This window comes from Schistocerca serialis, chromosome 3 (genome assembly GCF_023864345.2).
Source record: "Schistocerca serialis cubense isolate TAMUIC-IGC-003099 chromosome 3, iqSchSeri2.2, whole genome shotgun sequence".
NCBI lineage: Eukaryota > Metazoa > Arthropoda > Insecta > Orthoptera > Acrididae > Schistocerca > Schistocerca serialis.
Genome location: NC_064640.1, coordinates 839458464 through 839473713, shown reverse-complemented (window position 1 = coordinate 839473713; position 15250 = coordinate 839458464). Strand labels below are relative to the sequence as shown.

Genomic DNA, 15250 nt, shown 5'->3' with positions numbered 1-15250 from the left:
CATAGAGACTACTCACTTCCCTATTATAACTCAGACTGCTCTGCGCATCAGACCCATACCTACAAAATTTCCGAACTGGGGCAATAGTAGATAGTGGCGTCCCTCGAGCATTTGAGATAGGACGTCGAAAATTTTAAAAAAAATCAAATTTTCAAAAATATGTTCATTTTGTAGCGCTCATCTTTCTGAAGAGTCTGATACATAAAACATCCATGTCCGAGGAATTGTAAGATGTGTTATTTGATCTTAAGTGTGCCAAAGTGCAGCGCCACACCTCTTCACACAGCAATCTTCATCGCACGTCACTGTATTTCGGTCTGTGGAATTGAAACGTGTATATTTTGTACTGGATGCCATCAAACTATATTCAGGACAGTGGAAATTAAAATGTTCTAAGGTGCCTCTCCTGCTTCCAGTCGGCCGGTTGACATCTTGCCCCCCCCCCCCCCCTTTATTTAAAAAAAAAAAAAAATCTCTTCAGAAAATTTGCACTCTTTATTCCCTATTAGCTAACAACTTGCTGCTTTGTTGACATAAAATTAAGTATAGGATACATAAAACCAGTAAAGAGAAGAGACAAGCAAGACAGTAAACATTTCTTGAATCCTTAGCTCCTAGAATTTTTTTCTCTCTAATCTTGCTACAGCTTTACATGGTGTGCTTTCCTTTCTGCAAAAGGATCTGTTACTTCATCAAACGTTTTGCTACATGAAAAATCAAAATATCGTTGTCTAATACTGAAAAAACTATAATTACATACAGGCCCAAGACTGGTGTAGTTTCTCGACCTGATTACCTATATTTTGTCACTGTCTGTGAGATAAAATAAAATAGGCCTTTATAATACTGCAGCAATTGTAATACACACCAAATAAACGAGACTGTTTTGGCAGAAATGGTCATTTTTATAACACTGCAGAATATAATTCACAAAGTACCAATATCAAATGCCTATTAGACCTACTACAAGCAAAAAGCTTTACGTTAGGAAATAGTTTTACACTTCATTCATACGCTCCAGTTTCTCAAGCATGAGATCAAAAAGTAGTAGTGCGAAATTTTTATATAAATTTGGAATTGTCATATTCTTCCATAATTTAAGTGATGTCACCGTTTCTTCTCCTTCCTCATTGTAACAAACAGTCTTGTCATCACTAATTCTGTATCTATTCCTGCCAATGTGAAAGCTTATTCGCCGGTTAACTTCACTAACTCTACCAGAATCAACAGTTTAGTTATCCTGCGATTATTCTCTGGTTAGGCGTCGTTACGTGTTCGTACAACGCGTTTTCTGCACTACTTCCAGAATAGACCTTAAAGTGGCTGCTAGCCAGAGACTTTACAACTGGCCCTTGCTAGTTTAGCGATCTGGCCAAAAATTTTCTGTAAAAATTTCATTTTCTTGGATACACCGAGAAGATAATACGTAATCTTTCTTACCTGTTAGTCGTTTATTTGCACTCTGGTAGTCTGAATCTATGGATTTCGCTGGTAATCATAACAACGCTCATTCGCAAACCCAATTAACCACATAATCAGACAGTGGTTGGCTTTCTTTCGTTCGGCTATACTCTGCTCAGCTCGTATAGCTCCTTTTGTCTGCAGGAAAGGTTATTTCTAGATGTGATGAGGATTCCACTGAGAGAGACATCCCGCACACTATGCACACACTCACAAATCAACTTATGATTCATTCAGAAATCAACTTAGAACGTGTTCAACAATGTTCAAAAACCGACAGGGACATGTTTCAAAGTCATACGAATAATCGATAGACCAATGTGCGCTGGATGCTAGGCGCTTTGTGAAACAAGGTTCCCCCACCACCACCACCACCACCACCACCACCACTTCTAGATCCAGGGCTGCTGCGCAATCTGGCAATTTTTCCTGGTAGCACCTAGCTGCCTTTTTTCTTTTCTTTGCTGCGACTGCTTACACAGCCAACAGCCACGTTTCTGTAGCCAGAAGCGGAAGAAGATACTACTCAACTGTGCATGCGCATGATCCCACTCATAACTGCTAAAACAAATCTAATGTTAACAATTATGACATCATGCTCATCGGAGGCAATTTGTTGTTACGAAGCATTGCATAGTCTTCCTAAAGCCTTTGACACATTTTGCTGTTGGCAGACGCTTGTATGAGCACTGTATTTTGTTGCTGTATGTGGCGCATTTCCTTTGCAATTAAAGTTTTATTTTAGTTTTTTCTCTTGTTCATGTTTTATTGCTGCAGTATTATTCTGCAGTAGCAGGATACAGTAATATCCTTTGTTAGAGTATTGGTTCTTACCAGTCAACATTACAAAAATTTAACTGAGAACAAAAACAATGGAAAATTCCCGGAATTCAAAAAAATTCCCAGGTTTTTCCCGGGTCGTAGACACCCTGCCAAAATGGAAATCATTGTCAGCGAGATGTAACGCAATCACAGGGATGTCAACACTATGCTGTCCGGTGACACCACAGTAGTGTCGTGCGTGAAATAGCGGTCAACGGCCGGCGACACCACAACGGTGTCGTCTGCATAGTATCACTCAGTGGCTGGCGACATCATAGTGGTGTCGAGAGCATAGTATTGCACAGTGGCCAGCAACAGCACTTTAGTATCTTTCACATTCTGTTGGTGTTTTGTTTAGGTAACAATAAGTTGCGCGCGCGCATGCCCCCCCCCCCCCCCCCCCACACACACACACACACCACATATGTATGTATGTAAATGAACCCAACAATATTATTTCAACTGCAGTGAGGAAGTAGTAATTGTTAGTTAGTTACATAGTCAGGATATATTCATTATTCCCTGAAATATGCATACAATTTTTTTTACGATTCGCGTTTCAGTGTTCTGGAGATTTTTCTTGAATGTGGAGGACTTTTCCATCATGTATAGCTAACATGAGCTCTAAAATGCTGAACTGGAAATGGGGAGGAGGGGAAGAGGGGTGTTTAGTCTGTAGAGAAGCACAGAGTCAATTTTCCGCCACACAAATGCAATGGGGTGAAAAAACTCATAAATATGTTTCAATTGTAACAAGTGCCATTGCCCATGCACTATAAGAATGATTTGTCAAGTGTAAGTACAGAACTTCAAAAAAGATTCCGAGGAAATTTTGAAATTCTCTGTAAGCCATATCGGCAAATTCTTTTGAGGTGTTTCAAGCTGTGATGTTTATGCCACCTGTTTCTCTGACACAGCAAATCTGAAAATGCTACCTGTCTTTTCAAAGAGTGTACCTCTGCATTAAATAAAGAGAATGAAGATTACAACAGCAATATGGTTTACTGCATCTATATCATTACAGTGTGTTACATATAACATTTGACAATACATTAACATCATTATTAAAAAGAGAGGTTATGAAATAAAATGATTCTCTGCTTAAAAATATCTGACATGTATTCAAATCATTTATATAAAAATTAATGTTTGTGACTTTGCAAGTATGTGCTGGTGTGCACAAAAAAAAAAAAAAAAAAAAAAAAAAAAAAAAAAAAAAAAAAATGGAACAAATTCTACAGACCAGAACACTTTGGCAGTTATGTCCCACAATGTGAATTCCTGTATCTATAGCACAAAAATCAAATATGCTTCCAATTTATAAAATGGGACACTTTAATTTGCTTTAAAATGGATTTACATCCAATATAATGTGTGAACAAATACAATTTTACAATAACATTTTGAAATAAGATAATTTTTCTTTATAATGTAAACATGGACTGCACAAAGAAGGAAAATTAGGGATTAATGTCCTGTCTACAAGGATGTCATAGAGACAGAGTAAAACACAGAATGGACAGGGATGGGAAAGGAAATCTGTCTGTATACTTTACACAGTTATGAAAAAATTAACAGCTGGAGTAATAAATTGATATGAAAGCAGGGAAACTTAAGCACATTTGTTGAGAATATTAGTATCTTAATACTAACAAATAATACATAGTGTTTTGAACAGATTTGGATGATATGCTACCTCTCTCCTATGTCACAGCCAACTATATAAATCTCCATTCTTTACAGCAACATGCCTGTATTAATTATTAGGTGAAACCATAATATACATATTTTCTTCGATAATAGTATTTTCATCTACAGTGCACAAAACAATTGTTTTACACATCACCTCAAGCTTCAATCTTTAGGATGCTGTGTTCAAGGAAGAGTTCCAGAAAATACTGGTGAATCCTAGCTTTTTAATGCAGATCTAGTGCAGTCACCAATGGCTATGCTTAGTAGCACAGACTTCCCTAATCACTGTGTAATCGAAGCCTCAAGTGATGTATAAATATTTGCAATAAAAATACCTTTTCTTTCATGTCAATTAAAACTGGGTTGTTCATGGTAACTTTAAAAGACACCTTAGTGCAACAGCCCTACTCCAAAAATATATAACATACTGGCCATTTATTCTTCTGTTAAAGGGGAATTTTATGGATCCATAGAGTAGTTATATATAAGAAATAAGTCATTCTCACTAGCACCAAAATATTCATGTCACGATGACTTCAAAATTATAAAAGAAATAATTTTCATATCTACATCATCAATATACTCTGAAGTACTTCACAATGTTTTGAATTGCCAACTCTCAAGGTTTCATTGATGTAAAATAAAATTACCATTAGTATAAATTATTACCTAAAATTCATTCGACTACATGCTGTTTTTCAACAGTAACATAGTTATAACTTTATTTTTTATAAACCATTAACCTCTAAAATCATAGAAAGAAAAATATGCTTTTTTGGTCTGTTAATGTGAAGAATGTCATTAACTACAAATTTGCACTTCAATCACAACTTTTCTTGTTACATCCATCATAGCTATAGGGTACACTATTTTCCCTTCTCACAAGGGAACTTTTGATTTGTGCATTCAGAAGCAAAACATACTATGAACATTTCAACCAAATGCCAATAAACTCCTAGTAATGAAAGTTGTAAGAATCACCAACTGTGTTACATAAATAACTTTTCTGTTGCTACATGACATACCAATCATTATGTGCAGGACTTTTCTTCCTCCCTGATATGACAGCAGGCTGGGGGAGTATCTAAGGCATATTACTGTTAAAGTTAAGTAAATGCTATTACACTTAAGGCCATTCATTGTAATTGCTTCCTTGCCCTAAGAAATTTTTCTTCAAAAAAGTATATAGTTTTTAAAAACAGATAAACCAAAATGATCACAAAAATCAAAAATTGTCTGAGATTATGATCCTATACCTTTGCCCTTTAACAGCATTAATGTAACAGCTTGGTCAAAAAGAGCAATTATTTAGCATACAAACAATTCATAGACTCTAGGCCGTAATACAAAATGACATCACTGAATTAAGTGGGTCTACCATCACATTTAACAAAGAACACTAGCACAACTTCTTGGACAGACTACTATTCTCCTATGAACAACTGAAATCCAAATCACTTCTGCAACAAGATAGGTTCAAGTGACTCTGAGCACTATGGGACTTAACATCTGAGGTCATCAGTCCCCTAGACTTAGAACTACTTAAATCTGACTAACCTAAGGACATTAAACACATCCATGCCCAAGCCAGGATTCGAACCTGTGACCGCAGCAGCCGCGTGGTTCCGGACTGAAATGCCTAGAACCTCTCGGCCACTGTGGCCGGCAAACAAGATAGGAAATACAGAACTGGCAGAAATTAAATGTTTTACATTTTAATCCAAACAAAAGTAATTAATGCTGCCTTTTCATTCATACAAAAAGAAAAATCTTATTGAAATACCTTCAACATGAAATTCACACTTGCTGTTACACAGTAGATGGTCAGCTCATTTATTTTAATCACTGAATGCCTATGAAAAATAATTTTTGTCAAGACATTTTGGAGGGGTGGAGTGTATTGTACTATGAGTGAAGAATTTCCAGTAATTATGCTTATACCTATTCACCATTCTCCAGCATGCAGCAATCACAAGCTGATCAGAATCCTGGATATTGCATCTGGAGTCTATAATGGGGCATTACGTACAATTAAATCACATAATAATACTGCATTGTAAACATGAACCCTTTGAATACTTTAAATACAAATTAAATTGATATGACTCAATAACAAAATATTGTGTATTTCAGTAACAGGACATTGTATGTCAACTTTTGGTTCTCCCTATTCGACTCAAACTCATCTGAAAATATTTTCAAGTGTGTGTGTGTGTGTGTGTGTGTGTGTGTGTGTGTGTGTGTGTGTAAAAACTGTACAGATTGGTACTTATGTCTGACAGAAAATATTATATACTTTCCTTAGTAATCCATAAAGTAGTACTTTCTTGATTATTCATTTTTCAATATGTAAATATATAAATCTAACATTTATAGGTGATTTAAATATCTGTCTTTATTTTTATTTTATAGCCAACCAACTTTATCCCTCACACAGTACTGTAACTATCTACATAAAATAAACCATTTGAATTTCTTTCCATTCATTCTTCTAGTCACTTCATTTATGTAAGCTACAAGAACTGCATTAAAAGTTCATAATATTAGTATATATTTTTTGCAAATTTACAACTGATGAATAATAGTGTTGTTTTATTACCTTAATTTTGCACTTTGGCATCAACAATTGCACCCATGATTTTAATAGGTTATGTTCAGTCAACTTAAGAAATACTGGTGATGGGAAGAGGGCATATCAACCTGAAGTTTCAACAACATACCTTTAATAATGAACCTTCTCTCATGATATTCCGGGAGAAGTTTTGGTGGTGGTGTTTCTTCTTCTTCTTCGTTGTCTGATAAATTCCCCCTCCCCACAAGTTACATGAAAGATGAAATTAATTTCTCATGTTCAACAGTAATGTGAAATAAATGCTTACATGGCACACGCAACCCAGTTAAAGACAAGAGAAGTGTGAAGATAATTTATACTTTATGGAATCTGGGTGAACTGAAGTAGAACAGAAGAAAAACTACAGTGGAGAGAGAAGAATATAGTACATGACCAACTAAAGTAATGGTACCAAATTACAAGAAACGCTTCAGGTTATTAACCTCTAGAACTTTCTTTTCCAAATACATGCCATCCTTTTGCTTTGTGATCCCTAATCCTCAACAAACAATGATTTTACCAAATACTGCTTTGATAAGAGCCATTCCCTTCATACTGTTAAAGACTATATCCTGTTTCCTTCTGATACTCCACAATATTTCCAGTCATCATTCAACTTTGTCAATGAACTCTCAATTTCTTCTCTGCACATTGCCCCTATCGAGTGCATAAACATTAATTAAGGTTCATTTTAATGAGAAAATGGCAATACATTTCTCACATGCTTTCTCTGTAAATACTTAACAAGAAGTAAATTTTTGAAATTAGATTTTCCCTTCACATCTTTTGATGAAGGCCAATGAGACATATCACATGAGTGCTAGTATTCCTTCCAAACATTATATATTTACCTTATGAATGGATCACTTCACTGAAGGGAAGAGAAAAAAAGCACTCCGTAGTTCATGTAGAGCCTTAAAAGCAACAGCACAATAAACAACCGTATATCACAAACACAATACTTATATGAATGTACATATCAAGAAGACACATGAACGAGACAATTTTAACACAAGTAACAAGATAACTGCTGCTATTTCTTTCTTCTTCTATTACAGTAATTATTATTTGATCCATTTACACCTTACACACCAGAGTTTCACTCAAACACAGGAGCTGCCCCCCCCCCCCCCCCCAAATCCAACAACCTCAACAACACAACTGGTAGTAGTGACACTTGTAAGAAAAACTAATCAATGCCCACGGAAACCCTGGCTTACCTTCTGCAACATAACATTTAATAATTATGATATTCTGTATTAACTGACAACACAGAACACATTTACAATATCCAAACTACCATCTTTTATGAACTGACAATTTAAATCACTGTGATAGGTAGCAAAGCTCAGTACACTCAAAAAATTCTGTGCCACACATATTGATATCCATTGACAGTTTACTGGGGAACACGGTATTCCCATGCTGAAATGTGTATATATGTGAATATATTTACAAAAACATATGTATGCACCGATTCTTACATTTTCAATTAAGTTAAGCATGCTATTCCCAAAAATAAATACACAGACTATGAAACTTCTTAGGTGAATTAGAGATTTGGACTAGTTTAGGAAGGTGCACCTATGCATCAAGCCTGTTATCCTACATTCACAAAGATGTAATTATAAAGTAACTTGTAGAACTCTACAATTCAGGCTGTTAATACTTGTTCTGCATAGTATGACTTCCAGTTCTTTCAAATACATTTACCATTTTACAATACAACATACAGTTCAAAGTATCAGAAACACAAATATGTACAATGAATCACACTTATAATTTTATCTTAAAATCAGTAGTCATGTCATGCAATATCAATTAAAACATGCAACATTCATTAGAATTAAATTTTTACAGCCTTCTACTCAGTTATTCACTTGTGTTCTGGACATCGTGTCTGCACTATTCGACCTTTTGGGTGCTGAGTTCCAGAATCTGACTCCTCACAGATGTGGACAACAATTCCTGGTTGGTCTCCTGATGGAGGATGCAATTCATGTGTTTCACCTGGTAACATTTTTACCACAACTTTTAATGCACAGAAATAAAAATATGAAAGAACATTACTTACTAGGCAATGCTGAATATTTGGTGTAACTTATATGAATCCATTACTATCATTTTCTTCATTTCTTCTCATACTGATAGATTCTCTTTAGATCATACAATGAGATGCAGGGCTTAAGGTAAAACAGATTAATACAAAATAACTGCACAGCTGTAGTCAGATGTCAACAGAACTTATCCTGGACAAAAGTATTTTCCTACTTGTAACTATACATTTATTTGACATTGCGCAACATTGTTTCAAGAAAACTAAAGATGAAATTAGGGTGGAGAGAGTGATGTATTCAACACAGGGAAGACCCAGAATTCGAGTGTGTGTCTTTGTAGCAGCTGCCCCTACATCATAACAGGAAATGGTAATGGGTTGAAACCAGGAGTAGCATGCAACTAAATATCTGACAACACATGAGAGTATCTCAGAAAGATACTGTAGACTCTGTGGGAGAAGGAATGATTATAGTATTAAGTAGAAATATTAAGTCTAGCGACGTCTAAAATGAATCAGAATGAACTAATATGGACAAGAGCACCAGTGGTCAGTGAACATAGATTAAAAATCTTATGTTTCTGTGGACCACCGGATTTAGACAAGTCACTCACAGTCATTCAAAAACAGCCTAAAGTTCATGGTACAGAAATGCCCCTAGCACACTGCAGTTGTAGATGGTGACTAATCATACCAGTATCAACTTGAAGAACTACAAATATCTTATTGGCAATAAGGACAAACAGCCTCAAGAAGTAATACCTAATACACTGTCTGGCTACTGCCTCTAACAATTACTCTGACACTCCATATCCAGAAGATACATTTTAGGGCACAGACCTTATCTTTTTCAGAGTGTCACACACAAAAGGATTAGTGACCCGACACTATTACAGAAACAATGATTACTGAGGCAAGAAAGTCATCAGGAAAATGGAGTATTTGTGTTTGGTAAGCTGTATGCTCCCAAATTAGATCCATTCCTAGCTCATATTTATCGAGAATCTCTTGCACAGCAAACAATCTTGCATGACTGGTAAGGACCACAGGCCACACTCAATTGCAAAAAGAACAAGATATCAGATGCACAGAATTTCAGACCACTATCACTGACATCTGTCTGTCACATGATCCTTGAGCACAATCTACACTTAAATTTTATGACTTTCCTGGAGAAAACAAGCTTCCGCCAAAGAATCAGCATGGATTGTAGCAAAATTTGCTCATACGAGAAACAGCTCAATTTGTTTATACAATCAATAGACACAGGTGAAAAGGTAGATTCTGTCTTCCCAGATTTCCAAAAGACGTTGACACATTACTATGTTGTCAACTACTAACCTAAATACAATTTTATGGAGTATGGTTAGAGAAATATGATTGCCTCAATGTTTGACTGATACAATAATGGATATTATGCTAGATGGCAAATGTTCCAAAGAAATGTTAGTAACATTGGGGGTGGTCGGTTGGTCGATTGATTGATTAAAGGGACCAAACTAATAGGTCACGAGTCCATTTTTCCTCTAACAGACAGGTTGACGTGACTGTAGATCAGAGAGAGCCTACGGTGCAAAACCCAGGAAAAGAAGACTCCAATGTCTACAAAAGATCAATGAAGGCACGGTAAGCGACAAAAAGAAGAAAGGGGAGAGAGGAAGGAAGGCAAGCTAGGTGCCCCATCTAGGGAGCAACTGGAAGCCCCTGAGGGCAGACTGCAATGAAGGGACATACATCCCCCAACCCTACCACTTACCAAAGGTACTCCACTTAGAAATAGCCTAGGAAATACCAGCAACACAGACAGGGCAAGAGAAGCACACAGAGACAAAAGATGAAAAACAGGGGGAAAGAATAGTAAAAGAACAGGTGAGGGTGAGGATCAGGCTGGAACACCAAGCCCAGACAGCTGCAGTCCGGTATGGGCAGTGGAGGCAACAAAGTGTTCTGCAAACCCCTCAATGGGCCAATGAGGTTAAGCGGCCCTCCCTCAAAGAGTGTGGTAAAAGGCCCCTTCATGAATAAAACTTAAAACTACCTGCTGAGGCATCATCTTCTAACACCATGGGTAGTGAGTCATAGAGATTAAGTGAAAGCCACAGGGCAGCTAGGCTGGGACAGTCCAGCAAAATGTGGACCACCATCAAACGGGAACCGTGACAACAGTGAGGTGGGTCTTCGCAACAGAGGAGATGACCACGAGTCAGTCAGATATGACCAATGCGGAGTCAGCAAAGGATGGCAGAGTCCTTGTGAGAGGCCTGCATGGAGGACCTGCACAGATCCGTAGTCTCCTTTGAAGAGTGAGCCATTCTGTATTCCTAAAACTTGATGACAAAATACCAATCTGAGGTTTTTTCCCAGAATACTGATCTGAAAAGATGGTTTGCTGGTAGCCACTTTGACCAGGCTATCAGCAAGTTCATTCCCTGGGATCCCGATGTGGCCTGGGGTCTACACAAAGGTCACTGAGCATCCACATTGCTCGTGGGCACACAGGGAATAGTTAGGGTAATACTGGTCAAGAGCTTGCAAACTGCTCAAACAGTCGCTGCGGGTGGAGAAAAATTGGTGGCAATGGGCCCTGGGAGAGACTGAGCCTTTTGGACCTTGTGATAGGTCAAGACAAAGCTGTGCCCGAGGGATGCACCTTGGAGTACATGAGTGGGCCCGGAGGACAGGTGGAAAAGGAAACAATTGGCGGTCAGATAGGTCTGGCCAGATGGGGATTGGGCCACAATTGTGGGTGACGAATTTCCGTTTTTGGAAAGAGAACACGGTAGTTCGGACGCTTAGGGGAGCTGCGAACATGGGTAGCATAATTGACAAGCTGTTGTTGGTGCCTGATCCACAACAGAGGGACCCCTGCCACCACAAATACGCGGTTCAAAGGGCTAGTTCGAAGGCTTTTGTTGCAAGTCGATCCCCACAGTGGTGTATCGGATCCAGTATTTGCAGCGCTGAGGGTGATGCTGAACTGTATGCCAGAGTCCCATAATCAAAACGGGATTGTATCAAGGCTTTGTAAAACTGCAGAAAGGTAGTTAAATCTGCACCCCAGATAGTGTTACTCAGGCAGTGAAGTGTGTTAAGGAGCAGCCAGAGATTCCACTTAAGCTGACAAATCCAGGGAATCCATGTCAACCGAGAATCGAAGATCAGTCCTTTAAAGTTATATGTTTCCATCATACTGTGTAGTTGGTTGTTGAGGTAAAGTTCTAGATGTGAACAGTACGACATCAACAGAAGTGCACGGCTTGAATCTTGGTGGCTGAAAGCTGAAAGCCTTGGGTGAGGGCCGATGCCTGTGCCTTTTCTATGGTGCCTTGCTGTCAACATTCAGCGACACTCACACTAGAGGAGCAACAGTAGAGGCAAAAGTCATTAGCACTCAAGGAGGGTGATACTGAGGGCCCCACAGCTGCTGCTAGACTACTAGAAGGCTACTAGAAAGAGAGACAGACACTCAGTAGAGAGCCATGTGGGGCACCATACTCTTTGATGGGGCGGGGCGGGGTGGGGTGGGGCGGGGGTTGCAGGAGTGGGGGGGGGGGGGGGTGGTACTGTAGGAAGCACCAACTAAAACCCAGAATGTATGGTGCGACGGGAAATTCTGGATAATAATCTAGAGCGGACCCCAGAGACTCCATTCGTGTAAGGTAGCAAGGATATGGTGTCATCATGTTGTCATAAGCCTTTTGCATGTCAAAGAAGATGGCTATAAGGTGTTGACGTTGGGCAAATGCTGTTCAGACAGCATACACCAGGTAAACCAGATTACCAGTAGTGGAATGGCCTTGGAGAAAACCACACTGGGGTGGAGCCACAAGACCACGAGATTCAAGGAGCCAACACAGCAGCCATCTCACCATGCATTCAAGCAACTTACAGAGAACATTGGTGAGACTTATTGGGCGATAACTGTCCACTCCTATAGGGTGCTTACCCAGTTTGAGCACTGGGACAGTGATACTTTCTCCCCACTGTGATGGGAACTCCCCCTTGCTCCAGATGTGGTTAAAGCTGGCAAGGATATGATGCTGGCAATCCACCGGTAGGTGCTTCATCATTTGGTTGTGGATGCTGTCTGGCCCCAGGGTTGTATAATGGCAGTGGGCTATGACTGATAAATTACCACTCACTGAATGGAGTATTATACGGCTCCAGGTGGCATGTAGTGAAAGATAATTGCTTTTGCTCCATCCATTGTTTTAGAACATAAAAGGCAGGTTGATAATTCTCAGACACTGAGGCATGAGCATAATGTAGAGCAAAATGTTCAGCAACGGCATCTGGGTCAGTGTATATAGTGCCATTCAAGGTAATACCAGGTACACATGCAGGTGTCTGGTATCCATAGAGACATCTGATCTGCGTCCAAACCTGGAAGCAGAGGAACAGGGTCTGGTGGTTGAAACTTACCGTTCCAGCATTCTCGCTTCTGTCATTTTATTAGGTGGCAGACGTGGGCACGGAGCCACTTAAAGACTATGAGGTCATCAATGGGTGCCACTTATGGTGCTGGTGAGCCTGCCTATGGTCTCTAATGGCCTCTGCAATTTCTGACAACCACCAAGATATTGTCTTCTGTTGACGTGGGCCAAGGAACAGGGGATCGCTAAATCAGCTACCAAAAGAATGGCTGTAGTTGTATTCTGGACTACCTCATTGATATCTCCATGCGGTGGGGAGCTAAGGGCAACAACACAGGCAAAAGCACCCCAATCAGCACAGGTGACAGCCCATCTGAGCAGGAGTCCAAAGGAGTGACACTGATGGAAGGACAGGAAGATTGAGAAGTGGTCACTACCACACAGGTCATTGTGGACTTTCCAGTGGATGGATGGGCCTAGACAGTTTCTTGCACTACTGAAGTGTGTGGGAGTACAAGTATTCAAGAGACAAAGGTCATGTTGTGCCAGAAAGTTTTTGAGGTCTTTACTGCTGCCAGTGATTGTGGTCCATCCCACAAAGGGTTATGGATGTTGAAATCACCCAAGGTTAGCAGATGTGGGGGTGAGCTACGAAACCAATGCAAATAATATGTTCTGATACAAGCCACCATTGGGAAGGAGGTAAAATTGCAGATGGTAATATCCTGAAAGTTCGTTATCCAGACAGCCACAGCCTCCAAAGATGTATTAAGAGGCACAAGTTCACTACATAGAGTGTGCCCGAGGAAGTGTAATATTACCGCTAATGTTCTCAATGTGCACAAACTACTTATGAGCTTGGATCAAGAGCAATATAAGAGCGATTTCTGAGAATGCTGTTTACTGGAAAATATTGTCATTGGACAATCATACGGAAATGCAGAAAGGCTTTGACAAAATTTACACTTAGCATAGTGTTACTTAATGCAAGATAACAAAGAGAAACAGCCTGATCTGATCATGAGATTAGTGGAGAATATCTTGAGCATGTTACCTCCTGCAAATATTTAGTAATAATACAATGTGTCCTTGAAGACCCACAATCATTTTAAAAAATTGTAGCTTGGAAGCTATTTTAGATACAGAATTGTGGTTTCTTGTAAAATGTTTAGCAGATCTCAAAGTTTTTCCTTGCCTTTTGTAGAAGATTTGACTATGAGTGCATCAAAATTGTGGCAGACAAGCAGAAGGCACAATGTGTCATATGGTATGCAGAATCCAAATCTGTGACAACAGCACTATAAAATTATCAGTGCCAGTATGGTAGGGCACGGCGAGCAACTGAAAATGGCTCCCAAATCAGAAAATGTGTGTTTTCAGATGAAGAAATGTTCGACATTTCTGGACATTTTAATCACCACAGGATTATGATTTGGGATGCCAAAAACCTACACAGCATAGATGAACCTATCAGCAGTAGTCAAAAGCTTAATTTTTGGTGTGGCCTTATGCATCATAGTGTGATATATCCAATTTTCTTTGCAGAGAAAACCATAACACGAAATTTTTACTTGAGCATGCTCATATAGTTCCTGTTACCACATAGAGAAGAGCTGCAGCTGTCCATCTTACAGCATGATGGTGCACCTCCACATTGGAGTCTGACTGTGCGGGATGTGCAGAACATTTCCTGAGGCACAGATGGGTTGTCATGGCCACATCGCATGGCCTCTGTGCTCTCCTACTGTCATGCCATTAGACTACTACTTTTATGGGGTTATGTACAGGATACCGTGTACACAACACCAGTCAATAACACTGCTACCTTTTGTGCACGAATTAATGAAGCAATCAGACTGTTGATGTGGCAATGCTGACCCATACATGGGCAGAACTAATATTGCACTGATGTTCTGTGAGTGATGAGTGGGGCATACAATGAAAATCTGGGATAAGAAAGAGAGAGAGAGAGAGAGAGAGAGAGAGAGAGAGAGAGAGAGAGAGAGAGAGAGAAATGTTTTACAGCAAACCATGATGCCCTCTCTCTCTAATAGTTTTCAAGTTACGATATTTTGAAATGATAGCAGAATTTTATGGACCCCATCCTAAGAAACAATATGAAATGGGAGGATCATGCAAAATTAGTATTAGGAACTGGAAATGAAATAGTTTAATTTGCTGGGTTTTTTTTTTAGAAAGTGCAATGTATGAGGTGCATCCAGAAAGCAAGTTTCC

At 39.1% G+C, this 15250-nt stretch overlaps 1 protein-coding gene across 2 annotated transcripts in view; it reads right to left on the bottom strand.

The window, feature by feature from the left end:
• Window positions 1–3266: 3266 nt before the first annotated feature.
• Window positions 3267–15250, bottom strand: part of LOC126470894 (protein sarah) — a 50069-nt gene continuing 38085 nt past the window's right edge. For both annotated transcript variants that reach the window (XM_050098917.1, XM_050098918.1), the window contains exon 5: window positions 3267–8596. In XM_050098917.1, the coding sequence (XP_049954874.1) occupies window positions 8463–8596 (134 nt within the window). In that variant the 3' untranslated portion in view covers window positions 3267–8462. The remainder of the gene's footprint in view (window positions 8597–15250) is intronic.